Source organism: Canis lupus, chromosome 16 (assembly GCF_048164855.1).
Source record: "Canis lupus baileyi chromosome 16, mCanLup2.hap1, whole genome shotgun sequence".
NCBI lineage: Eukaryota > Metazoa > Chordata > Mammalia > Carnivora > Canidae > Canis > Canis lupus.
The window spans coordinates 34,807,467-34,833,373 of NC_132853.1; the positions used below are offsets into that span (position 1 = coordinate 34,807,467).

General features: G+C 55.4%; 1 protein-coding gene and 1 long non-coding RNA gene across 2 annotated transcripts; one reads left to right on the plus strand and one right to left on the minus strand.

Annotated features, from left to right (window-relative positions):
• Window positions 1–6,288: 6,288 nt before the first annotated feature.
• On the minus strand, window positions 6,289–19,799 carry XYLT2 (xylosyltransferase 2). Its single transcript, XM_072780111.1, has 11 exons — window positions 19,609–19,799; window positions 12,672–13,164; window positions 12,226–12,401; window positions 11,741–11,943; window positions 11,239–11,319; window positions 10,852–11,068; window positions 10,595–10,771; window positions 10,096–10,358; window positions 9,614–9,809; window positions 8,662–8,995; window positions 6,289–7,524 (listed from the first exon to the last, which is right to left on the minus strand). The coding sequence occupies exons 1-11, from the start codon at window positions 19,741–19,743 to the stop codon at window positions 7,202–7,204; spliced, it is 2,598 nt and encodes an 865-aa protein (XP_072636212.1). The 5' UTR covers window positions 19,744–19,799; the 3' UTR covers window positions 6,289–7,201.
• Window positions 18,301–21,610, plus strand: LOC140606539 (uncharacterized). Its single transcript, XR_012008890.1, has 2 exons — window positions 18,301–18,810; window positions 20,544–21,610. It is a non-coding gene; the product is annotated as an uncharacterized lncRNA (long non-coding RNA).
• The last annotated feature ends 4,297 nt before the right edge of the window (window positions 21,611–25,907 follow it).

Consider the following 25,907-nt stretch of genomic DNA (forward strand, 5'->3'; position numbering starts at 1 on the left):
CATGGTCTATTGTGCTCACCAAGGAACAACCTTAAAGCAGAAAAGAGGCCTATCAGAGTGAGGAAATGAGAAGGGGGAGTATGCTTGAGGAGGGGATTACTTTAGTACCACCTCCCTGGGGAGAAGGAAGAGGAGAGATTGTGCCTGAGGGTATCACAGCAAACCAGCCCACTTCCCGCCTGATCCCATCCCAGGCCTGGTCCTGGGAGGAGTGGGTAGGAGGAACTTCAGGGGAAGCAACATGGTCATGTCCTCTGCTGGAACCATTTTTGGGGGAAGCCTGGGCTACAGCCCCCAGAATGGCCACTTGGCAGACTGCTCCCTGACTCTCTGGATCCAGCGTGGAGAGGCCAGATGGACTGAGGTCCTTTTAATGGTGAGGCAGAATGAGTGACAAATGGGCTTCTTTCCATGCACCTGGAGAGAGGCACACCCTCCTCACATCCTTTTCTGGTTCTTGGTTTCTCTCAAACCATAAACAGCAGCCAAGGATCTAGCTTTAGGAATACTCAGTCTGGGCCTAGAGTGGGTGGGGGCCAACCTTCATTGTCAGTACAACCCAAGACCATAGAGGCTTAGCTTCAAGTGGAAGGGTCCGGAAGAAAGTCTCACCTGGAGCAGAGGGTCATCCTGGCCTTTGGAGGTAGGCAGTTTTGGCTGCAGCTGCAGTGGGGCTTGTAGAGTCCTGTGGCTCCCGTCCAAGGACCCTCAGCTCTGCAGGCAGGAGCTTCGGGGTTTGGGGACACAAGCCCCACAATTTAGGATGTCTGCATGAACTTGCCACTTCGTTCTCTCAGGGCATGACCCCATATTCTCCACCTGCAGATTTTTGCAGGGGTGACCCAGAGTTTTTTGGGGTTCACCTTGGCTCCCTTCTTGTGGGGTCTCATGTACCAAGGCCCAGCTGGGAAGATTGCTGGGGGCATGTTTGTCAGCTCAGCACTGTCCCGGCCAGTCCCCTGGAGAAGCAGGAAGGGGCAGATGCAAGAGGCTGTTCCCTCCTACAAAGCGTTGTTGCCCCAAGGAGAGGAGGTGGCTGCTTCATGGGGTGGGCCAGCAGAGCCACAGTTGGGTGGTGGTGCAGGCAGTGACGGTAGGGCCTCCTCATGGCTTGGTAGCAACTGAGGAGTAAAGGCATTAACCATTTCCTGACCCACCAGCCTCTCTCCACCTGCCCATACATGCACATACTTTCTTCAGGCTTTGGCTTCTGTGTCTCCTCTCCCCCACTGATGTTCTTTCCTGGAAACAAGTCAAACCCTGTTGCTGTTGCCACCATGGAAACCCTTCCACAGGAGCCTGCTCTGAATCCCAGGGCAGGCCCCTCCTGGGCTGGGGTCTGCTGTCCTTCCCTCCTCCCAAAGAGGTGAAATGGGGCCTCTTTTCAAACCCTGGAGCTCTCCATCAGTGGCACTTTCCTCCTAGTCTGAAGGGCTCTAATTGGGCATTATGTGTAAGAGTAATATGAAAAAAAAGCTCTCTTCAAGGCACCTGTGGCTAGGAATGTTGAACATTCACCTCTGCAGGCCCAGATCCCAAAGCGCTGTGCAATCGGCTGGTGAATCAGCTTCTGCTGGTCCTTTTTTCAAATACTTTTGTAGCTGGGCAGGTGAGCCAGCTGCCACAGTGGCAGCACCACCCAGAATACCCTGCCCCTCTGGGAATAGCCCTATAATCAAGAAAAGCTGAGGGAACCAGGCAGGCATGCAGCTTCCATCTGGACCTTCCCCAGGGTGAGCCTCAGATTAGGGCACCACATGCCCTCCTCTCCCAGAAATCTAGGCATCATCCCATCCTTCCCTTAGCCACTCTAAGCCCCTGGCCTGGCTTCAGGCCCCTAGCACACACCTCTCTGCTGACTCCTGAGTGGCAGCCCCAAGAATCCTCCCTCACCAGCATCCCTCAGGAAGCTCAGCAGCTTTCCACTGCCTGGACCTTGCTGGGGAGTCCCATGGTGTAGAAGCAGGGAAGGGGGAAGTCCTGGGGAGCGTGAGGGAGGACTCAGTGAAGCTCCAGATTCAGGGTCAGTAAGTAAGAGAACAGAGCCCAGCCCTTCTGTCCCTATGTCACTCTCCCCATCCCCTTTAGTTCTCTCCAGTGAGACCAAGGAACAGAGCTCACTCAGCATTTCTGAGATGCGCTCAGTGTAGAGATACCACTCCTTTCTGGCCACCAGCTCATTTTCCTGTGGTCTGGCAGCCACTTCTGATGCCCTTCAGGGAGAGTCAGAGAAAGCCTCCTCCTCCTGTGCCCACCTCTCCAACCTCTCTGGCCCCTAGAATTGCGCTTGTGGGGGTGGGGGTGCGGGATACATCAGAGCATGTGGAGGTTGCAGGTCAGACAATTCCTGCTTTCCATATCCAGACTCCCATATGGTGCCCCGTCCCTGGGGAAAGGCCTGACAGTATTGTAGCCACCACCTCCCTCTCTCATGAAGTCAGTGCTCTAGACTTTCCCCTGGTTGCTCAGGAGAGGGTGTTTCCAGTTGCTTGGAGAGCTGGAATGTCTTAAGACCTTTGTCCTCACCAGCAGCTCCCAGCACCGGGTCCCCTTTAACAATAACAATAACCAGCCAGGATGCTAGCAAGGACTTTATTTTTTGTATCTGCAATTTTTTTAGATTTTACTTATTTATTCATGAGAGACCCACAGAGAGGGAGAGAGAGGCAGAGACACAGGCAGAGAGGAAGCAGGCTCCATGCAGGGAGCCCTTCACACCCTGAGCCAAAGGCATGCCAAGCCGCAGAACCACCCGGGCTGCCCTGGCAAGGACCTTTAATAACCCTTCCCACACTGCTGCCTTGGCCCCAAGGGAACCCAGGCCGGAAGGTACAGAATCCATAGAGTAGATTTGAAAGGCCTCTTCCCTGGCCAGAGAGCAGGGATTGGGGTAGGAGGGCACGAAGGGAAGGGTGGATGGGTAGGGTTACTTACGTACTGGCTGGAGCTCTGGAGCAAGTGGCAGGAGCAGAGACCCTAGCAGCACTGGGGCCCATGAAGGTACAGCAGCAGCAGCAGGATGGCCACAATGAACACCAGGACAAAACTGTCCTCCCCCCAGAGGCACAGTCAAGGGTCCAGTCTGCACGTGGCATGCATGGGCCCATCTCACCTCCTTACATCAGAATCCCACTCCAGAAATTAGGTAGTATTGACCTGGCTGGTCTAGCATCAGTTTGCCATGCAGGGGAAACTGAGGTGCAGGCAGCTCCCTTTCTGCTGCTGCACCAAACCCCTGCAGCAGGCTTATTTAGGAGAGCAGTGTAGCTTTATCCTGTCTCTTTAGCTGGGGAAGTGATACGTGTAAGAAGTTTAGAGAGGGAAGAAAAAAATAGTTTAGAGAGGGACAAACTTGGGGGGCGGGGAAGGAACTGCTGGCAGGGCTAGACAGCCTTAGAAGTGGGTCTGAGGGGGCCAAGGAGGACTCTAGGGCCTGAACTCAGACTCTGGTTCCCAACCCCTTCTCCACTATCATGGACCACGGTGTCCCAGAACTCGGCAGGTAAGGGCCCAGCCAAACAGCATTCTTCCCAAGTAGCTTGCTCTAGGTGGCCCTATAGATGAAGAGGCTGGGCTTCCGGTCCATGGTGAGAGGTCAAGGGTACTTCTGATCCAACCCTAGGACTCAGGACAGCAGTAGGTACTCCTCGGTGGCCACAACTATGGCTAGAAGGCTATTGTGCATGGTGATCTGTGCACGCAGAACAGCAGTGGCAAAGGGGTGGCAAGAAGGGGCATCAGCCTGGAGCCACCTTGAAGACAGCCAGCAGGGCCACTCCCCAACCAGGAACTCTGGCCCAGAGAAGCAAGTGCATTCAGACCAGAGCATCTTTGAGCAGGTCTCCAGGTTGTCAGCCTCTGCCTCTGCTCATCCTGCCAATGTGGTGCCATGATCTCATGTCCCACAGAGGGCATTCCCCTCTGCGGGCCTGGCAGCCATGAAGATCCCTCTACAACTTTCATTAGAGGCTGGCAGGAATAGACTCAGCTTCTGGTATACCAGCCAGGGGAGCTCCAACTCACACCGACCCTCTGTACTTCTCCGTTCCAGATAACCTCCCAGCGACTCTGCCTCGACACTTCCCAGTGGCCCAGATAACTGGGCTCAGGATGCCAATTGGCTCTCTTCTGCTCTTGGCTCCCCTCTCTAAGGGAACTGAGGGGTCCAAGGTTGCCCTGGAATTCAGGCACAGGGGCAGTGGGGGAAAGGGGGACACAAAATAACAAAAGCGTCTGCCCAGGCTCTCCTCCTTCCTACAAAGGAATTCTGCAGCCCAGGGGGTCCAGCCTGCCCCAGCCACCCCCACCCCCATCCCAAATCCCACCTGCCCTGAACCCTGATCTTGACCCCATTGGCCCAGCCTGGGAAGGATTTCAGAGAAGGCTCAAAGAGCCCAAGCCTCCAGGCTGAGCTAACCTTCTAGAAAGATGGGGGTGGGGAACACAGCAACAGAGAAGCTGCACTTGCTCTTGCCTCAGTGGCTTGCACAAGGGAGAGGCTGAGAGAGGAGGGCCTCCACAGCCAAACCTGCCTTCTGAACCAACCAGGGGTTCTAGAGCCTGGAGCCTGGTCTGGGTTCCAACTCAGGAGGCTAGAGCCGTGCAGGTGAAGCTGCCCTGCAAATTAGAATCTCCTGGGGGAGCTTTGAAACCATACCTTCACTGCGTTCCCACCCCACACCAATGAACTCAGAACCCTCAGTCAGGATGCCCCACCACTGGGCTAAATGTGCAAACTCAGGACATTCACGGCAAAGGACAGTCATGAGTAATAAGTAACCAGGGCCTGCTGTGATGGGGTGAACGTGGCAGGGGCTGAAACAGAGAGCGCATGCCCCATCGAGGTCAAAAACAAAGCCTCTGGAAACTTGTGCTAACCCAACAAACAGCCCAGGTGAACACTGCCAACTGGGTGGGGAGTCCTCAGCCAGCCAATGATCTGACCATTACTACCTGGGCATAACATTACCTGGTTAATATCTTTTTATCGACCTAAGAGTTGATGTTAAAAAAAAAATTCTAGAGACTCAGAAGGGAGTTTCAGAAGTTCACAAAAATAGCAGCCAGAAAAATGTCATCCTAGTGCCTAACCAAGCACTGTTTCCTAGGAGGTCTTTCTGTCAGCTCTTTCCTGGCGACCTGCCCTAAGGAGGGCAAGGGGTGATGTGAGTGGTACACAGGCCTCCTGCCTCCGTCGGGAGCCTGCTGCCACCGCCTGAGAGCTGTGACTTCGGGCTCATCATTTCAGTTTCCTGATGTGCCAGATGCAGATAATAAAAGTGCTAGCCTCACAGGGTTGTGAGGATTCAACGAGATCCTGCGTGCAGGGTCGGCACTGGCTGAGCAGACAACCCCACCACCCTTCCTGGCGGTCAGGGGCGCCCTCTCCTGGCCACTAGGAAAACGAGACATGTGGCAGTCTAGGCCGGAATGAAACTCTTTGTTCCCCCAAACAGAGCTGAGCAAGAGGCATGACCCGCTGATGGATTTTTTTTTTTTTTTAAAGATTTTATTTATTTGAGAGAGAGAGAGAGAGAGAGAGAAGGAGACTCCCTGCTGAGCAGGAGCCCCATGCAGGGCTCAATCTCAGGACCCTGAGATCATGACCTGATGCCATGACCTAAGCAGCTGCTTAACCCACTGGCACTCCTGATGGGAGGATTTTAAAGATCCGAGAAACCTTCACTTCCACATTCAGTAGTGTGAAGGGCTGATGCAGAGCCCCTGCTGACAATGGCAGGAGACCTGGAGGGAGAAAGGGCTTGGCAGAGGAGGGAGGCTAGACAAACCTTTCCAGCATGGCCCTCCCAGGGCTTAGGATGGTGGCCAGGGACCACTCTTGTCCCTAAAGCTCCAACAGTAACGATCAGCCCATGGCTGGGGCTGTCTCCATCCTGGAGGATGCACCATAAGTCAGAGCTGGGCAGGACAGTGAGGAGGGCTCATGGGATGGGCCCCTGGTGATGCCAAAGGCAAACATGCTGACCTCCTGTGGAGCTGCTGGGTCAAGACCCTTGAGAACTGAATTGGCTTTTGCACTGGTCTACTGGGTGGCAATGAGCGAGTGTCCAAGCCTCTCTGGGCCTGTTTAGCCCTCAGAAAAAAGAGGGAGCTGTTTTAGATGGGTTCTTGCATCCCTCTTAGTTCTTGGATTCTAAACCGTTCCCACTCTAGGGGAGTGAAACCTCCACCTTCTCATGGCTACCAACACATACCAGTGAAGACGTTCAGAAGGCCAGACAGTGACAGCTTCCCAACACTCAGGAGGAAAAGACACAGAGGCTTGACTTAGAGAGATAGAGATATATTTCTTCTGTTGCATATTTCAGACTTCACACTGAGCTTCAGGCACAATGCTGCTCTAGGTTCTTCTGAGAGCCCCGACAGAGTCCTCTTCCCACACTGCTCATGAGGGCTCGCCCCTCCAGGGCGGGAGCCCAGGCCCTGCTTGCAGTTCTGGGTACCTGGGAGACTCTGTGTTGGTCTCAGCAGGCCCTGATGCCCTGCCTTGCCTACCAAGGGGCAGGACATGCCGGAAAGCCCTTGAGCCAGCCCCACCCCTTCTTTTACAGTCCCCTGGCTATAAGAGGAGAGGCTGTCTCGCTAGAGTCCAGCTCTGCAGCGCTCCCCCAAATCACCTGTTCTCCGGGCCTCAGAGCCTGGCATGGCACTTGTACCCCTGGAGAGCTTCAGCCATGAGCACCACAGGCCCAGGCGGGGGGTGGGGGGGGAGAGACGAGGCCCTGGAGATTGAGGCCAGCTCAGCCTCCTCCAGAGCAACAGCAGATGGGCTCCTCAGGCCCCTGCTCCCCAGAGCCATGGCCCACTTCCTGGGGCTGCTCTGAGTCCTATTGCACAGTTTTCATTTCCAGTTCCTCCCCCTATCACCCATTAAAAACAACAACCAAAAAACAAAAACCAAAAAACCAAAAAACCAAGAAACCTAGAAGGAAAGTGAGGAGGAGCGGGGCATGAAGGCTGGAGCCCTTCTCCCCACATTCCTGCCAACCCTCTGGTCCCCAGCAGAACCATCAGCAATAAGTACCACGCCCACCTTCCCTGCCGTCTGCTCGGGTTCTTAATGGCTGGCAGGGACATACTGCCTGGGCCTCTGGTTCTTGCCTGCTGCGAGGGGAACACCCCTCCATTGTCTGTAAGGTGCAATTCCCCGGGTCATCCGGAGGTGTTGGCTGGGGCCCTGCTACCTGAGTCGCCCGTCTGCTTTGACAGGCCCCAGCTCTGATTTGGGGTCGGGGAACACAGAGCTCCAGCTGGTCAGTCTGCAGAGCTCCAGGGAGGGGCAGGCGGAGGGGCCCATGGCACACAGTCCGGCCACAGACCAGAAGCCACTCAGCTCCCCATCTGTCCAGGCCTCAAGTGCCGGGCCTGTGAGCTCTGCGTGCCGGCGGGCGGCCTCCTCTGCGGGCTCTGGCTGAGGCAGGTTCAGGATGCCACTAAGGCCCTGGAAACTCTGCTCCATGTACTCGTTGTGGGGTGGCCCGGCGTGCAGCCAGCTGGCATCATCTGGGGGGTGCAAAAGAGGCAGTAAGTGAGCCCCGCCTAACTGATTCCATGAAGGCCAGACCCTGGCATTCAGGTCTGGGCACCCCAGCTTCTGTCCCAACTCGAACACAGAGTCACAACTTGCTGAGTGACTTGTGACCTTGTGCTAATCCACAGAACTTTTTATACCTGTAAAACTGTTAGTTTTATAAAATCAAGACCATAATCTCTGAATTCCCAACTTGACGATTTGGAAGAGTGGATTCAAGGCACTTTGGAAGATAAGGTAACTTTCCCATAATGGTCTGGTCTCTGTCCCCTATGCCCCTTCTCAGCTACTTCCAGTGGTTCCCAGAGCCATCAGGGGCCCCACACTCAGGCCCTCCTAGCTTTGCTGGCCTTCCTTCCCACCAGCCCTTATCTCCTACCCCCTCGGCCCAGTTTCCCTCATGCACCAGATGCCTGTGGGGTTTGTCTCCTCAGCTTAGAATAGCCTTTTCTGTCTATAAAATTCCAGCTCATCAGGGCTCAGCTCCAATACCGGCCTGGTGGAACGCTGGCCTCCATTTGTCCCCACCTCCTGCATCAGGCTGGGAGTCCCGGGAGAACAGGGGTGTGGCTCGTCTGCTCTGGATCTGCCACAGCACCCCCAGTACCCCATCTTTGTCTGGGTTACCCTTGCTCTGACTCACCTTCTCTGTGATAGGACATAGCCAGAGCAAGAAAACATCTACCTCCCTATTGAGCACCTACTGTATACAAGCCACTTTTACCCATATACTCATCCCTAATATCTCCCAGGAGGCAGTTGTATTAGGCCCTCCTTGAGGGAACCTGAAGCCTATGCCTGTGGGGAGGGCCATGGGACCCTGCCCACCCAGCCACATGATGGACTGGGTGGCCAATCGGATCAGAAGGCCAAGTAATCTGCTGAGGATAAAGGCACAATTAAAGTGTCAAAGCGATATTCCAAAACCAAGTCCACCTGGCCACCAAGCTTGCCTCGCTACCCTAGCACGGTGTGGGGATCCTAAGGGACAGACCATCCAGGCCCCAACCTTGCCTCTTCCCCTACTCGAGGGTCAGCTCTGATGGTCTGCCTCTTGGGGTCACCAGCACAAACTGTATCCTGTCTGGCTTCTGGGCCTAGATCCTTACCTTTCCTGAGAGGTAGTTTGCGGTTGAAGGTCAACGGCAGCACGAGGAAGCGGGTCTCACCCAGGGGTTCCCAGAATTGAAGCAGTCGGACAGTCCAGGCCCCGGGCCGCAGGGGCCGGCTCAGTGGGGGCTTGTACTGCGTGACCTCGGTGTCCGCGTCTACCGCAATGTCGTAAGACGTGGCTACCACGTAGGTGGGGTCGATCCACACCACAGTAGCTGTGAGGTTGGGGCCCCGGGCCCAGCGCTGCATGGCTACAGGCTCATCCAGTGGCCCCAGCAAACCCCCAAAGTTCCGGAAGAGACGCTCTTTGGGGTCCCACTCAGTGCCAACCTGTAGGGAGGGAGGCAGCTGGGCAGGAGCCGGGTGGAGGGGAGGGCAAGTCCTCTCTACTCTGCTGCTGCCTCTAACTCTGCATGAACTTGGGCCAGTCACTGTATCTTTCTAGGCCTCAGTTTCCCCATTTGCAAAAGGAAGAGCTTCGACTAGGATTTTTCTAATATCTTTCTCCGCTCTGAAATTTGTTCTGGACTCCTATTCTGGCTTGTTCCATAGTAGTAGGGGCAGTAAGGCAGAGATGAGGTTGGAGGCTTTGCCCAGAGACCATCCCCACATGAAGCCACGGCCTCTGAGAAAGAGCCAGAGGAAGGACACTCCAAAGCCTAATGGAATCTCCAAGTCCCTCTAGAAGAAAGCCACTGTGCTTTAGAAGACTGGGCTTGCACTGTAGGGCAACTACAGTCTCTACCCTGCTCACTGCATGCCCTCTGTGCACCCCGGGGTGGGAGGCCCTCCTCAGCGTGCACCTGCCAGGGAGACACTGGCTCCATTGCTGGGAAAGAAGAGCCCGTGCACCCAGTCCTTATCCCTCCCTTGGTGTCTGTCCCCCTCTCCCCACTACCCTGGGTCTTGCTGGGGGTCAAGAGAAAGCAAGGGGAGGGCCTGTCCCACCTCCAAACTCTGGAGCCGGCTGGCCTGGTCACTGCGCCCCAACAGCTTCAGCGACCCCTGGGGCATCAGCCACATCTCAAGCGTCTCTGCCGGCCCCTGGGCTGAGGGCTGCACCGCCTGCGTCACCAGGTAGCCCTGGAAATGGTCGTCATAGAAATACAGGTGCACGCTGGACGGCAAGCCCCTGGGCTCAAACCTAAGAAGGTTCCAGCAGGGAGAAAGGGAGATGCCATCAGCACACTCGAGTTGGCCTGGAGTCCCAGGGAGGGGGCTCTGGGGAGTCCCCCATCCCTAGGCACTTCTTTTGCCCCAGATCTCGCACCCACGGCACCTATGTGCCTGGCTCTCACTTGTTTTGTTCTATTTGCATTTTCCCCTGCTTCCGACTGGGGGCTCCCTGGGGCTCCCTGGCTCTTTCTGACTGGCCTCCCCATGGAGTGCCACACCCTGAGGGCCTGCGATATGTCGAAGGGAGGTCTCACCTGCAGAGTGGGGTGGCCAGTGGGGGTATAGCGGTGGCAGCATGGCGCAGGCTGAGGCGGGCGAAGGCGGTGTAAGCGGTGAGCATGACGTCACTGAGCCCACCAGGGCCATCGGCTGCATCATAGGTGTTCTCCCAGTAGGCCTTGAGGGCTGGCGTGCCCGGCGGGTAGCTGCCATACAGGTGGAAGTCCAGGATTTCCAGTACCTCCTGGTTCACAGTCGACTCAAACTTCCGGGCGAAGAAGGTGGGTCTGGAGACTTGCTGGAGCAGGAGAGGCAATGGGGATGAAGGGGTCTGGAGGTCCCAGGCGGTGTAGCTAGGGTTGGGGGGGGGGCCCTCCTGGCACCTAGCAATCAGGGTCCTGGGACTTTTCCTCCTGCCACTGGAGCCCCAGCACCCCAGGTTCCCCGAGGTGCTCACCCTGATTCCTTTCTCACAGACAGAGGCTGGGGCCAGGATGGGGCCGGGGGCTGGGACAGGGGGTCCTAGGAAAGCACCTGCAGCCGGAGGAAGTCCTGCGGCTTGAAGTCGTTGGGCGAACAGCCACACCAGTCCACAATGTGCTTGTACTGGCACTTGCAGCCTAGCCTGCGGTTCCAGTTGGTGACGCGCAGGTTGTTGTCCACCAGGCTCTCGCAGGCCGGGCTGTTCTCCAGCACCGTGTGGAAGAAGGACTGCGGGCGGGGTGGAGGGTGAGCCACGGGCACCCCGTCCCACGGCCTCCCTGGCCCGGCTGGGGATGTGGGTTACCCACCTCGGCGGGGAGCAGCGTGTATGTGTAGAACTGGCGCAGCTGAGCCACGAGCGGGTCGTCTGTGTATACCACATACTCCACAAAGCTGCGTGTCAGCACGAACCAGTCGGAGCCGCCGTCCACCACGATGCCTGCTGGGATCTGCCGCTCACCCAGGCGCCACATGTGTGAGTCACACTCATGGAAGAGCCGGTCCAGACCCTGTTTCTTGATGAACCTGCAGATGGCAGATAGGCCATGATGAGAGTCATGGGGGGGGGGAGGGGGTTGGGGGAGGCTCTCTTGTGTGCCTAGGAACCAGCAGGCCTCAATCTGGGTGGGCTTGGTTTGTAGGCTCTACAACCTGGCTGCAAGCAGGGCAAGGGGGGGGCCTCCCCGACCCCTCACCTGGAGTTGTCCCGGCCATGTGACTTGAGGAAGTTCTTGTCTCGGTTCTTAGACAGGAAAGCCACCAGCTCCTCGTTGGTTCTGGGGAGAGGATGGGGCATGGGCAGTGTGTCTAAGGGGACTGGCTCAGGCCCAGGGCACACTCCCCACTGGCACCCCTCTGTCTTCGCCCTCTGCCCCTCCCTGCCTCACGGACAGCTGTCCTGACCACATGCCCTGCCCCCAGATGATGCTCTGCGGTGGTGGGCACCTACAGCCCTCCTCCGCCCCTTGCCCTTTGACCATGTGCCCCATGTCTGTCCAGGCCTCTGCTTACTTCCTAGTCTCTTGTCACTCTCAATCCTGACATCACCTTCACCAGCCCCTCCCCTTAAAACGAGGCTGTGGTCCGGGGAGCAGAATGAGGCCTGGGGGAAGGGAAGGAGTCAATCAGGCCCCTCCCATGCCCAGGACCCCCACAGGCCACCTTCTGCTCTGGAGGATTCAGGGCACTGCCCCCTACCTGGTTGGGTAGTCGGTGGCACTAAGATTGATGAAGAAGTCCCAGGCCCAGCCAGGCACCTCCAGCAGGTCCTGCATGCTCCGCAGATACATCCGCAGCAGGCTGGCCCCGCCCCAGATGGTGACCATGCGCCAGGGTGTCACCCGCACATTATCATATTGCCGGGCCAGCTCCACCACCTCGCGGTGCAGGTAGTTGGAGCGCTGCGGGGGTAGGTGGGGGTACTCAGCAGTCGCAGGGGGCCCCCCCACTAGCATGACAACCTCCCCACCCCATCTCCAGGACAAGTGACATGTAATGGAGAGACTGCAGGGCAGGGCTCCAGCTCCTAAGGGGCTATGTCACCTGTGCTGGCTGTTCTCCACATTCTAGGTCTCCTCTCCTATCTGTGGGTCATCTGAGCAGATCAGAGAGCCTGGCTATCTGTGACCTTCTGGGTCTCGATGCTACTCGCTCAGATTCCTGTGTTGTCCCCCCAACAGTACCTTGTCTACATGGATATAAAAGAAATGCTGCTCATGGTAGACAGCCTTGAGGAGACGCTTTAGCTGGCGGATGGCACGGCCATGAACCACCAGCATGTAGGCGATTCGTACTGGGGGGCCGTCCACGGGCTGCTGGGCCCGGACCTCGTCCCACTGGATGCCGGGGTTCATCTTCCCTGAGAGGAGAGAACAGGGCATCAGTGAGGCCCCTCCCCAGGCCACAGGATGGCAGGGAGGCGGGAAGAGGGACTGCCTGCCTTCCAAGGAAGGACCCTGGACTTGGAGCCTGACACTCCCTGGTCCTAGCTCTGCCCCTGTCACCAGCTCAGCTAGGGAGGTGGGCCCCTCTGAGCTTCCCTCCTCTGAGGAACGAAAGTGAGGATCCCTGCTGTGCCACCCCCCGGGGGTTACCACCCCTCTGCCCAATGCCTGTCTCTTATTCTTACCAGCCAGCTGGCAGTGCCGGGGCACAGCCTTGGGCATGAGGTTCCCGGCCTGGTGCAGGCACACCACGTTGGCGATCTCCTGCTGGCACTGCTTGGAGCTGGCCCGGGCCAGTGCGGACAGCGCGTCCTTGCCCACGATCTCGCACTTGGGGGTGAAGCCATTGTCCGTGGGCTGAGGGGCGCCCTCCACACTCCCCGTGTCTCCATGTGGTGGAAAGCCAGCCGCCCCGACCAGCGCCTCCCCGGCTGCCGCCCCGCTCAGGTTCTGGCGGCCGGGGGCCTCCGGGGGCGGGGCCGGTGGGACCCGGCGGCTGGCCCTGTGCCGGCTGGTGACAGCACGGACCACCTTGGCCACGGGCATGCCCGGGCTCTCAGCACGGCCCCGCCAGCGCCCATGCCTTCTGCCTGCGCTGCCGCGCCGCCCGGCTGAGCTGTCCGTGTCCTTGGAGCCCTCGCCGGGGTCCAGGGGCCGTGGCTTCCTCTGCCTTCCTTTCTGTAGAAGACAGGCAGACCCAGGTCACAGGGACAGTCACTGTCCTCCTGCCCTGTAGCTCCTCTGCTGGCCTCAGGCCTACAAGACCCAGCCTCACCCTCTGCCCCGAGGGGTGCCATTCATTGGAGGACTCTGCACAAGGAATGCCTCCCCTGGGAGGCCTTCCTGACTCACCAGGGAGGAGGTGCCATCTGCCCCGTGGCCCCACTGCCCCACATCCCCACATGCTCAGGCCACAGGGCACTGTGTCCACCTTGTACTTTTGATTCAGACACTGCTCTTTTTTCCAACAAATATGAAAGTGAAGGTCTGCATATGTCACAAAAGAAAGGCATGGAGACCCTGCAGAGGACGCAGGAGTCCCGGCCAGGCCCCGGGTGGGGACAGGGAGGAAACAGGAGGAGACAGGAGGAAAGCATTCTACCAACTGCAGCGTTTCCACGTGGCAGTGCGGAGGCCATGAGAGCCAAGGGGCCTCGCCTGCTGGGGAGCACGGAGGGGAAGCCTGAGACCCTGATGTTGGTTGGCTTCTCTGGGAGCCAGAGACCAAGGTGGAGTTGGAGTGCGTGACTCTCACCAGGTTCACACCTACGGATGATGTGTGTGTGTGTGGGGGGGGGGGGGGGCAGGAGTCGGCAGGCCGAGCCTGAGATGTCAAGCCAGCCTGCCCCTGGTGTTAGAAGGGACAGAAGGGAGAGCTTCAGACAACAGCGCAGCCCGGGACAGCCTTGGCCAGCTGGTGGGAACCGTGCAGACGGCCGGGAACCACTGCCGCACGCAGGCACTGGCCGGAAGGCTGAGGCAGGGCCGCAGGGCACCCGCGGCCGGAGGCTGCTACCTAACTGCTCCTCCTCGAGGTGCTTCGTCCTAGAAGGGAAATCCCGGCTGCCACACCCGCCTCCTGGCTCCTATGTCTCTCCTCCAACCAGGTACTCCCCTAGATGGCCCAGCACACCTGACTCCCCCTCTCCCTGTCCCCCTTCTCGGCACCCCTTCTTTTTGGACCAAATCCCACCCATCCTCCAAGATCCAGCTCCAAGTCCCCAATGTGAACCATCCCGTTTGCCCGGGAGGGGAACACTCCTCCAGCAGGCTGGGCTCCCAGGTGAGGGACCGTCACCCCAGCCCCATCTCCCCCTGTCCAGCGGAGTAGCTGGCACCCAGACGACATGTGGCTCCTGTCTGCTGGCTGAGATGACTCCCCCAGGCTGCCGACCTTCTCTGAGCAGGTAGGGAAGGAGGTGGGAGCGTGAACGGGACAGAGAGTGAGCTAGTGTGCTGGAAGGAGCTGTGACGGCCATCTGCCGCGCCCTCACCATCCCCTGGGACCCCTCCGTGGGCCTCCCCACCCACGCACCACAGGCCTCGCCTTCTCTGGCCTGGCCTCTGGACAGACAGCATGACCTGCTGGTCCATAGCAGCCTCCTCACTAGACCCCCAGCTGCCCTCCTGGGGCTTCTGCTGCCTCCCCGGCTGCCTTGGCCCACTCTCCTTGGTCTCCCCAAGGCCACTCTGGGGCCCTTCCTGACCCTCGCTTCCCGGGGGGACCTGAGTCCAGCCACTCTCGGGTTTCTCCCTCTGGCCTGGACTTCTCCCTTGAACCTTCAGGTGTTTAAATGCCTGCCTGCCCCTTCAATATCTCCCTTGGGAACTTGATAGACCTTTCGAACCCACGAGTCCAAAAGTGAGCTCCTCCACTTCCTCCCCGACCTGTTAATGGCGACCCTCTCTTTCAGATCATTGGGGGGAGTCATCTTGACTCGTTTCCCTCAGACCTCACATCGATCCCTCACCAGTAAGCCCTGGTGGGGCCACCTTCATGATACATCCAGAGTCTCACCACCTCTCCCGACCTCCATCACCACCACACCTGCCCAGCGTCCCTGGTCCCCCTGCTCCTCCTCTGGCTTCCTGATGGTCTATTCCCATCACAGCAGCCCGTGTTCCTGTTAAAACAAGCCCCACCTCACCGCCCCTCTGCACCAAACCACCCATGGCCTTCCCTCCAAGGGCAAACCCCAAAGGCCCTCCAAGAGCCTACAGAGGCTCCGGGAGCTGTGTCTGGCCACCCCTCCCTTTCTGATCTCATCTCCTACTAACCTCTCCTCACACTCACTCTCCTCCAGCCACAGCGGCCTTCTCAGTGTCCCTCCACACTACCTGCCATGCACTGTCCCCTGTGCCTGGAATGCCCTCCCCTAGAGGTCCCCACCACCCAGGCCTTGCCCCCTTCAATTCTCTGCTCAGATGGCATCTTCCCACCAAGGCCCACCCTGATCCCCTGGGTGCAAACTCCAGCTCTCCTTCATCCTCTGCTTCATTTTTCCCACAGCACTTACTTCCTTCTCTCATGCTAGAAGGTATTTATTGCTTCTGTGTTATTCTGTGTCTCTCCACTCACGAGAACGTAATGTCCATGAGGACCGGGCTTGTGTTGTTTTGTTCACTAATGCATTCCAAGAGCCCAGAAGAGTGTCTGGGAATGGGAGACACTCCATAAATATTGGCTGAATGAATGAATGAGAGTAAAGCTCTTGGTACAGGCTCAGCATTCCATAGATGCTGACACCATTATTATTATTATTATTATTATTATTATTATTATTATTACTATTACTATTACTATTACTATTACCATCACTGGAAAAGGATTAGGACATAGTCAAATGGGAGGTCAGGAGAGGCGCCAAGGCCCTCAGACATTTTGGACTCCATTGGGTTGAGTTTTCCCTGTTTCTCCCCCTGCTCCTGTCAGAGCACAGGAGGCACCTCGAGTGTCAGGCTGACAGCTACCTTAGGGCCAGACTCCCTACTCCACCCAAGCACCTATGCTTTCTGTGTACGGCACCCAGCCAGCCCTCTGATCTCTCGAGAGGAGCCCGATGAGAGCTAGGGGCGTCCACCCCCATCTGAGGAGACACTACAAGAGGGAAGGCAGGGTGGGAGGAGGAAGATCTCCCCACGCACGCTGGGGAGGGCAGCCAGGAAGGGTGACTGCAGCTCCATGGGGCTGAGTGTATGTCAACCAGGTGACATCTGACCTGGCTACATGGTGGGCACAGAAAGACATTCCCGAGCTTAGGTGGCTAGAGATGGCAGAGAAGCTGTGGGCTCTTGGGTGGAAGCTGGTACCAGCAAGACAGGAAGCTGGTCAAGAGGGCAGGGCATGGGGCACACGGCCAGGCTGGCTGCGGTGGGGGACAGGATGTGGGAGGAGATGGACCGCTTGGTGTCCTGCACTGCAGCAGGGCACCGGCTGATCCTGAGAAGGTCAATCCCAAAGAAAGCTGGGGGACCTGAGGATAGCAGTGACAATGGGGCAGTGGTCCCTGTTGGATGGCCAGCCCCCACCTCCCCCTCCTCCCACCAATGATCATATGGGCATTAGCAGAGCCCCATACTTGTGCTTCCAAAGGGACTTTCCCCAGTAGCCCTGAGGTCAGGGTGCCCTTTGATTACTGGCCCTCTGACCTCTGGCCTGGGTGCCTTCAGGCCTTCGAGGATTCCTCTGCCCTCTGAGGAGGCATTCAAAGTCCTGGCCACTTTGCAGCTCTGCAGTCCTCCTTGGTACCCTTCTCTGAGCCCCAGAGACAGAGAACACAGAATCACTTACCCCACATCCCACCACCTTCAGACTTCTCAGCCTGTGTTTAAAGTAAGTGGTGAGACCATGTTTGTGAAAGCTTTTAAAACCCTAAAGTGGCTCTTTGGATGTTAATGGTCAGCCCTAGTCTCCACTCTAGCCCCTGCACAGATGGGCAGAATGTGCATCTGAAATGCACATCTGGCCCCACCACCCTCCTGCTTCACTTACAACCCCTCCCTCGGGGTCTCTAGGATGTGCCCCAGACTAGCTCTTGAACCTTCTTCCCGAGAACATGCCACACCCTCCTTCCCCTTCCTTGAAGACACCAGCCAGCCACGCCCATTCTCTGCAGGGCCTCTACCCAGACTCTGTCCCCCTTGTCCCCAGGATGACTGGCTTCTTCAGCACATGTGCTGCTTCCCAGCAAAGCCTCCCCCCATCACCCAGCTCCACCAACCCCCTTGATACCGAGTTTCCTTTCCACTTTCAGGCTCTCCCTGTGTACCAATTGCCCTCAGCGCCTGGGCCTCCTTGTCTACGTTGTTTATTTCTGTATCGGGATCCCTGGGTGGCGCAGCGGTTTGGCGCTTGCCTTTGGCCCAGGGCGCGATCCTGGAAACCCGGGATCGAGTCCCATGTCGGGCTCCCGGTGCATGGAGCCTGCTTCTCCCTCTGCCTGTGTCTGTGCCTCTCTCTCTCTCTCTCTCTGTGACTATCATAAAAAAATATATATATATTTCTGTATCCCCAGTCTTAGCCCAGTGCCTGCTAGGAAGTGTGAGTTAACAAACATTTGTTGACTGACTGACCAACTAGATGGATGAATCCCTATTCCCAGTGTGCACAGCCAAGATAATATTATTTACTGGTGGCTCAGTGAGCACCAGGAACTCCTGTAAATACTTCACGAGCATCATTTTCTCTTGATCTTCATGATCACCCAGTGAGAGAGGTGCTACCAGTCTCCCCTCTTGAGGAGGGACACTGCCGAGGACACAGAAGGAGGTTAGGAGACATGCCTGTGGTCTTACTGCCACTTAGCAGCAGTGTGGGAAGAGGACCTGGGATGGGGAGGCGGGGCGGTCGGTCGCATGCTGGCGCCCACTTGCCTAGGCACCCTTCCACAATGCCTGGCTACCCCGAGCTTGGACGATGTGGCTGCTGAATGGGTCCAAGCACTGATGGCTGCCTGGACTGCACAACCTTTAGGTCACTGAGGATCTTTTCTGTTCCAGTCCAGTCCAGCCCTAGCAGCTTCTGCCAGGAACCTGGACGAGGAGGTGGGGAGGTGGGATCCCAACTACTCTACTGCCCCAGTTCTCCACCCCAGGCTGTGGGCAGGGCAGCAGGGATTCCAGGCCTGGACAATCTCTTGGCCCATTCAGAGACTCACAGACTCAGGGCCATTGGTTTCTGTGAAGCCTCAGATGTTGTGTCATGGCCCTCGCCAGAGTGGTCACCGGCCTCTGCTCACATACTCTGGGGTCCGAGCACTAACTGCCTTCGGAGAATGTCTCAGCTGCTCAGACAGTCTTCTTACACTGACCCCCAAAACACTTCTCGTCCTCCTCCTCCTTACTGGTCCACACAGAACAAGCTCACTCCGCTCGGGTGTCACAAAATCAGCCTTTTCCTGACCCCATTCAGCTCCTTTTGGAGTTATGGTCTCACATGACTCTGTTACAGCTCCTGCACCATCCCAGCCTCTTGGTTCTCTCCCAAAACACAAGGGCAGTCCTTCTCCCAGTCTCCGCAACAGGCCTTCCAGACTGCCCAGCTGTAGGAAGGGTAAGTGGACATGGAGGCTCCCTGGCCTTCACACTGCCAGGTGGAGAGGCCCAAGAGGACATGGCAAGCAGAACGTCTGACTCTCCGCCCTAGAGGCACCAGAAACAAGGGGGTGGGGGTATGGGCACAGAAGCCCTGCCCTCTGGCCCACAGCTTAGGGCCAGGGTTTGGCCTAACTCCTGGACCTTCCAGGATGGCACATACCCCACTGGACCCTTCTGGACCACCCTGGTAGGGGACGTGTCTGGGCCTCCAGCTGAAAGCAGCCAAGAGTGAGTGACACTCTCAGAGCAGGGACCTGGGTACTGAGCTGGACAGGTTTGTCCCTTCTCTGGGGCCTGAGGCTCTGCTAACCCAGCTGATGCTATCCCCATTCCCTAAGAGCTAGAGCCCACCCACCCTCCCTTCCCTAATGTCCTGGGGCTACTCACCAGCTCACTTCCCCCAGTCATCTCCTCCTGAAGACCCCCACCTTTCTTCAGACCCCAGGCTAAGAAAGCCATGCCCGGGGGACACTCCAGTTCTCTCCCTTGGGGTCACTCCCTGCTCCCTCAGTTGCCGTACTGACTTCCAGCCCCGGGCTCCACTTCTCCAGCAGTGGCTGCCGCTCAGGCGCTGCTGGGCGCGGACGCCCGGGGTCCCCCGGCCCCGCTCCTCCGCCCACGACGCGCACACCCCCGCCCCCTCCCAACTTCAGAAAGTTTGGCCTGGGGCTCCCCACCTCCGAGCAGGCTCGGGCCCGGCCCCGCCTCCCGGTCCTGCTCCCGGCGCCTGACCTTCAGAGCTCCCCGGTCCGGAGACCACCGCACCAAGCCCCGCTCCGCCCGCGCGGGCCCCCGTCCGCCGCGGCCCGGGCCTCCGGGTCACGCACCGCCCCCGCGCGCAGTCCCCGGGGGCCTCCTGGGAAAGGGGCGCCAGGGGGCCGATGCCCGCTCCCGGCGGCCGCCCGCGCCGGCACGCACGCGGCCGGTGCCCCACTTCCCGGCCGGGGCCGCCCGCAGCCCCCCCAGGACCCCGCGCGCCCCCGCGCCGGCCTGCCCGCCCGCCCGCCCGCCCGGCCGTCGGAGCACCTCGCCCGGCTCGTCCTCCTCCAGGCCGCTGAAGCTCCACACCACCAGGCCCTGCAGCAGCAGGATGGCCAGCGCCGTGGCGATCGCCAGCTTGTAGCGCCGCACCAGCTTCTGCACCCGCGCGCTCGCCACCATCTTCCTGCCCGGGACGCGGGGCGCGCGCCCAGCCCTGCAACCCGGCCGCGGGCGCGCGCCTGGGCGCGGACCGAGCCGGCTCCCCCCGCCCCAGGAGGCGGGCCGGGCGCGCGCCAGGGAGGGGCGGGCCGGGGGCGGGGCCGGGGCGGGCCGGGGGCGGGGCCTGGGGCCGCGGGGCCGCCTCCCCCGCGGTGCCTTCCCGGTCTCCGCCCGCGGCGGCTCCTGCACGCGCTCACCTGCTCGTGGGCAGAAAACCGGCCGCCCGACCTGCCTCGCCGCCTGGGGTCGCGGGCTGAGGGTGGGGGTGGGGGTGGGGCAACTCGGCTCCGTGCCGATTAGCGCTCCGCCCCGGGCGCGCAGAGGATACTAGAGCTCCCAGGAACCGAGATGGGAGGGGTTGTGTAAGCGCGACAGGCCCCTGCTGAAAGCCCTGGAGGCCTCGCTAGCTGGGCAAAGTCTAACCCCCGCCTTGATTGCACGCGAGGCCTTGCACAAAGCCTTGTTTCGTCTCGCCTCTTTTCATCCTAAGGGTCTTTTGTTTTTTTTAAGTTATCCACAACAACTTTTTTTTTTTTAAGATTTTATTTTTTAGGGATCCCTGGGTGGCGCAGCGGTTTGGCGCCTGCCTTTGGCCCAGGGCGCGATCCTGGAGACCCGGGATCGAATCCCACATCGGGCTCCCGGTGCATGGAGCCTTCTTCTCCCTCTGCCTGTGTCTCTGCGCCTCTCTCTCTCTCTCTGTGACTATCATAAATAAATAAAAATTTAAAAAAAAAAGATTTTATTTTTTATTTATTCAGAGAGAGAGAGATTGGCAGAGACACAGGCAGAGGGAGAAGCAGGCTCCATGCAGGAAGCCCGACGTGGGACTCGATCCGGGTCTCCTGGATCACACCCCAGGCTGCAGGCGGCGCTAAACCGCTGCGCCGCCACCGGGGCTGCCCTCATCCTAAGGGTCTTAAGACCTCTCCTAGAGCCCTGGTTCCCAAATTCTAGGGTGCATCGGAAGCACCTGGAGGACTCGATAAAACAGATTGCTGCTCCCCATCCCCAAAGTTTCTGTTTTAGTAGGTCGGGAGTGGAGCCCCGAGAATTAGAATTTTCAACAAGTTCCCAGGTGATGCCGATGCTGCTAGTCTGGGACTACACTTGGAAAACCATTAGACCTTTGCATATCTGTTTTCTGTGCCAAGTGCTAGCAGCTGTTCCCTGCCTCCGTCCTCTTCTCTGTCCATGGCATCCCTCCCACCAAGTGTTTCCCCAGCACTGCGCGGTGGAGCACTAACTATATAGACAGGTGTGATTTCTCTGGGATCATGCGTTATTCACCTTTGAATCCTTGAGCTGACATTGGACACCCAGCAGTGCTCAGTAAATGTTGCAAAAGAAAGAGGAGGTGAAGCCCAACTTGCTGTTTAAACAGCTGACCCTAACAGTTTTTGAGGGTCTGGCATGTTCAAGCACCGTGTAGACAAGGTCTGGGTGCCAGCAGCCCTCCCCTGAACCTGGCATACCCACGGAGAGAGGGAAGAGAAGCCAGAAAGCAGTGCCCATCAAAGCAAGGTGCATGCCCAACTGATGAAGCCAAGCAGCATGAGAACGAAGCAATAAAAAGAGCAAACCCAAGATTGAGGATTTAAAATAAAGACTGTAAGATCCACTACAGAGCGGTCTGGAAGAAGAAATAGTTTAAAAAAGTTTTTTTTTTTTTTTTGTATTGTTTTGTTTTGTTTTTTGTTTTGGAAGGCAATGTTAAAGGGGTTTGGAAGTTGCCAGGCCATAAACTTGGTGAGGGAATTCTAAGCTGTGATGCGAACAGGAGATCCAGTTATTTGGTGGCACTTAAATAAAACCTCTTTTAATCATCTCCAGCCCCTTTGGTATTTGTAATCATTCCATCCTTAAGCGTTAGTTAAATGGGAGAATTGTAAACAATGTTTCAGATGACAGTTTGGCTACTTAAGAGACCCTATACCTCAAGGATTTTGGAAAACATCAGTTGACATGCCAGCAATTGATATGTTAATTAAATATTGATCTTGTGTGCTCATTAAATCAGGTTCCCTAGGGACTTCTACCTGCCAATACTGCCCCCCCATCACACACACAATGAAAACCATAGCTCTATTTTCCACTGATTATTTATATTATATTCATTATATAACATTTAAAACAGAAAAAATAAGGAATAAACTAAAAGTCACCTATAATCCCATCCCTCAAGATAATCATCATTAATATTTTGGTGACCATCTTTTCCTTCATCTGTTAATGTGTTTATGATTTCGGAGGGATAGGGTCATATTACACACATAGTTTTTAAATATTTTTAAGTATTTTTCTCCCTTTCCCCCCATGTTCACAGCTTGGTTTACTTGCTTGCTTCTTTCCTTCATAACTTCCTTCCATCTTTCTCCTAATAATTTACACGCGTGTGTGTGTGTGCATGTGTGTGTGCACAGACACTTTTTTTTAAGTGATCATTTAAAAAGCTGAATCATATTATGTTCACTTCTCTGCATCTTGCTTTTATCCCTTAACCATAAATACATAATAGAAGGTCCCCCAAGTCAGATGAGACAGATCTAATCCATTCTCTTTTTTTAAATTTTTTTTTAAGATTGATTTATTTACTTATGATAGAGAGAGAGAGAGAGAGAGGCAGAGACACAGGCAGAGGGAGAAGCAGGCTCCATGCCAGGAGCCCGACTCAGGATTCGATCCCGGGACTCCAGGATTGGGCCCTGGGTCAAAGGCAGGTGCCAAACCGCTGAGCCACCCAGGGATCCCCTAATCCATTCTTTTTTTAAAGGCTGCATAAGAGTCTACCCTTTCTTGAATGGGCATTCACTTGGTTTCCAGCTTTTGCCACTATCACAGGCTGTAGTAAACCTGGTTCTATGCAAATCCCTATGCACTGATGCTTTTATTTCTAAGGTGGGGTTTCCCACGGGCTTACCAAGAAAAGAGAATTTAAAATTTTAATAGCATTGCCAAATTGTTTTCCCCAAATGCTCTGACAATTCACACTTGTAACAGCAATGAACAAGCCTATTACTTTCCTGCATCCCTTCCAGCAGCAGGTATTATTGCTGTTTTTAAGTTTTGCTAATCTAATAGGTGAGAAGTGACCTCCTTGGCTGTTTTTTTTTTTTTTTTTTTTAGATTTTATTTGTTTGAGAGTGAGAGAGAGAGCATGAGCAGGGAAGGGACAGAAGCAGAGAGAATCTCAGGCAGATGCCACGCTGAGCATGGAGCCCAATCCTGAGATCATGACCTGAGCTAAAATTGAGTCAATCGCTTAACCAACTGAGCTGCCCAGGCACCCCTACATTTAAGGCTTAATCCACTGGAATTTGTTTTGTATATGGTATGAGGCAGAGGTGTGGAAGTCTTTTTTTAGCACTTATAGCTGATCACTCTCTCAGTGCCCGTTTAGATTTTCTAATTTTTGTAACACACTTATTACTGAGGTATAACACACATAGATCGATTTCAGTTGAACCATAGAAAATTCGAGGTTCATTGCAACCCACTGTCTCCTCTTTCCTTTAGGTTCCCCCTATAGCTGCCATTGTGCTTTTTTTCTTTTATTGTAGAGGATTCTTGAAAATACAAAATAGCTCCTTAGAAAATCAGAACAGGAAAGCATTTTTTAAGTTTAAGTGGGCTGCTTGTATGAAATATTCTTTCTTGTGTGAAGGCTTTCTCCTTAGAGTCTTAGTTTTAGGAGCTATTTATGAGACATGGATACTGAATGTTTTCAAATGCATTTTCAGCAGCTAGAGTCCAAACTTGACTTAGGACCAGAGGGCATGCAGGCCCCTGCAGTAAAGCCCCGAGGCTATGCCTCCAAGCATCTCCTGAGGCTCTGCCTCCTTGCCTTAATCTGGTTTCCTCCTGTCTGTCTAGTTCCTTGGATTGACACTTCACTGGGCTGTCTGCTGGGCCTGCTGATGGCCTCACCCCCAGATGCTACCTTTGGGACATCCCCTCCAGTCCATGCCCAACCCAGCTCCAGATCCCTGGGCTTCTGCTTGTCAAAAAATAAGTTCTAACATCTATTGAAATGATCATATGGATTTTTCTTTTTTTTTTATATGGATTTTTCTAATGTGACCTGTTGAGATGATGGATTATTTAAAAAGTATCACATATCAAAACATTTTTGCATCTCTTAGAGTAAGTATAACTTGGTCTTAGTAGATTTTTTAGTCTTTTATTATTTATTTATTTTTATTTATTTATGATAGTCACACAGAGAGAGAGAAAGAGGCAGAGACACAGGCAGAGGGAGAAGCAGGCTCCATGCACCGGGAGCCCGATGTGGGATTCGATTCCGGGTCTCCAGGATCGAGCCCTGGGCCAAAAGCAGGTGCCAAACCACTGCGCCACCCAGGGATCCCTAGTCTTTTCTTTTAAAGATTTTGTGTATTTATTCATGAGAGACACAGAGAGAACGAGAGGCAGAGGGAGAAGCAGGTTCCATGCAGGGAGCCAGATGTGGGACTCGATCCTGGGTCTCCAGAATCATGCCCCGGTTGAAGGCAGGTGTCAAATCACTGAGCCACCCAGGCATCCCTTAGTAGATTTTTTTTTTAAAGATTTTATTTATCCATTCATGAGAGAGACAGAGAGGCAGAGACACAGGTAGAGAGAGAAGCAGGCTCCATGCAGGGAGCCCGCCACGGGACTCGATCCCGGGTCTCCAGGATAACACCCGGACGAAGGCAGTCGCTAAACCACTGAGCCATGCAGGAAGCCCCCCTTAGTAGATTTTTGAAAAAAAGGATTTTAGTTATTTATTCATAAGAGACACACAGAGAGAGGCAGAGACATAGGCAGAAGGAGAAGCAGGGGTGGCCCAGGTGGCTCAGCGGTTTAGCCCTGCCTTCAGTCCAGGGCCTGACCCTGGAGACCTGAGATCGAGTCCCACGTCAGGCTCCCTGCATGGAGCCTGCTTCTCCCTCTGCCTGTGTCTCTGCCTCTCTGTGTGTGTGTGTCTCTCGTGAATAAATAAATAAAATCTTAAAAAAAAAAAAAAAAAAAAGGAGAAGCAGTCTCCATGCAGGGAGCCCAATGTAGGACTCAATCCCAGGACTCTGGGATCACACCCTGAGCCAAAGGCAGACACTCAACCACTGAGCCACCCAGGTGCCCCTAGACTTTCTTTTTTTTTTAATTGTAACATAGATTGACTTGAACTTACTAGTATTTTATTTAGGACTTTTGCATCTATGTTTACAACAGATTGTAACATGGTGTAGATTGACCTACACCAGAAGCTGCAGAACTGGTGACTCATAGGACTTGTATATTTGAGCAGCACAGGGCTTTGAAATGTTTGGTTTTGAATTCCTGATGCTGGAAAGCACACTCTGGTTCCTGCGGCTCCCACTTTCCCTTGCCATTTCACACCTAAGCAATGCCACTCATTTATATTACTTTCTGGCTTATAGTCACTTGTATTTGCAAACCCTGGTCTATGGTTTTCTTTGCTCTCTCTCTCTTTCTCTCTCTCTCTTTTGGTAGATTGAGAGTTATATCAGTTTACAACACAAACTGAGAAGCATTCTTTATTCTGTGCTTGAAATAATTTATACAACAATAGACAATGCTGTTCCTTAAACATTAGAAAAGCCTTGTCAGCAAAAGCATCAAGTATTTAGGGAGCTAATTCTTTGATAAGTTCTATTTTTTTTCTCTTGGTTATTGGTCTATTCAGAATTTTGTGCTTCTTTTTTGGGTCAGTATTGTAACATGTGAGTCTTTTTTCTGGTGAAGAATTTCAACACTCCACTATATTTCTCTTATTTAAAAAAATTTTTTTAAAGATTTTATTTATCTATTCATGAGAGAGACAGAGAGAGAGGCAGAGACACAGGCAGAGGGAGAAGCAGGCCCCATGCAGGGAGCCCGACGCGGGACTCGATCCCGGGTCTCCAGGATCTCGCCCTGGGCCAAAGGCAGGCGCCAAACCGCTGTGCCACCCAGGGATCCCTATTTCTCTTATTTTTTAAAAAAGATATTATTTATTTATTCATGAGAGACAGAGAGAGAGGCAGAGACACAGGCAGAGGGAGAAACAGGCTCCCTGCAGGGAACCCTATGTGGGACTTGATCCCCAGACTGGGATCACACCCTGAGCCAAAGGCAGAGGCTCA

Excerpts from the sequence above, each read along its gene's own strand:
- XYLT2 (XM_072780111.1), bottom strand. The coding sequence starts at position 19,743 with ATGGTGGCGAGCGCGCGGGTGCAGAAGCTGGTGCGGCGCTACAAGCTG. Across the intron at positions 9,810-10,095 it reads CTGGCCACCCCACTCTGCAG|GTTTGAGCCCAGGGGCTTGC; the intron begins GTGAGACCTCCC and ends GAACCTTCTTAG. Across the intron at positions 8,996-9,613 it reads GCCGGCTCCAGAGTTTGGAG|GTTGGCACTGAGTGGGACCC; the intron begins GTGGGACAGGCC and ends CCCTCCCTACAG.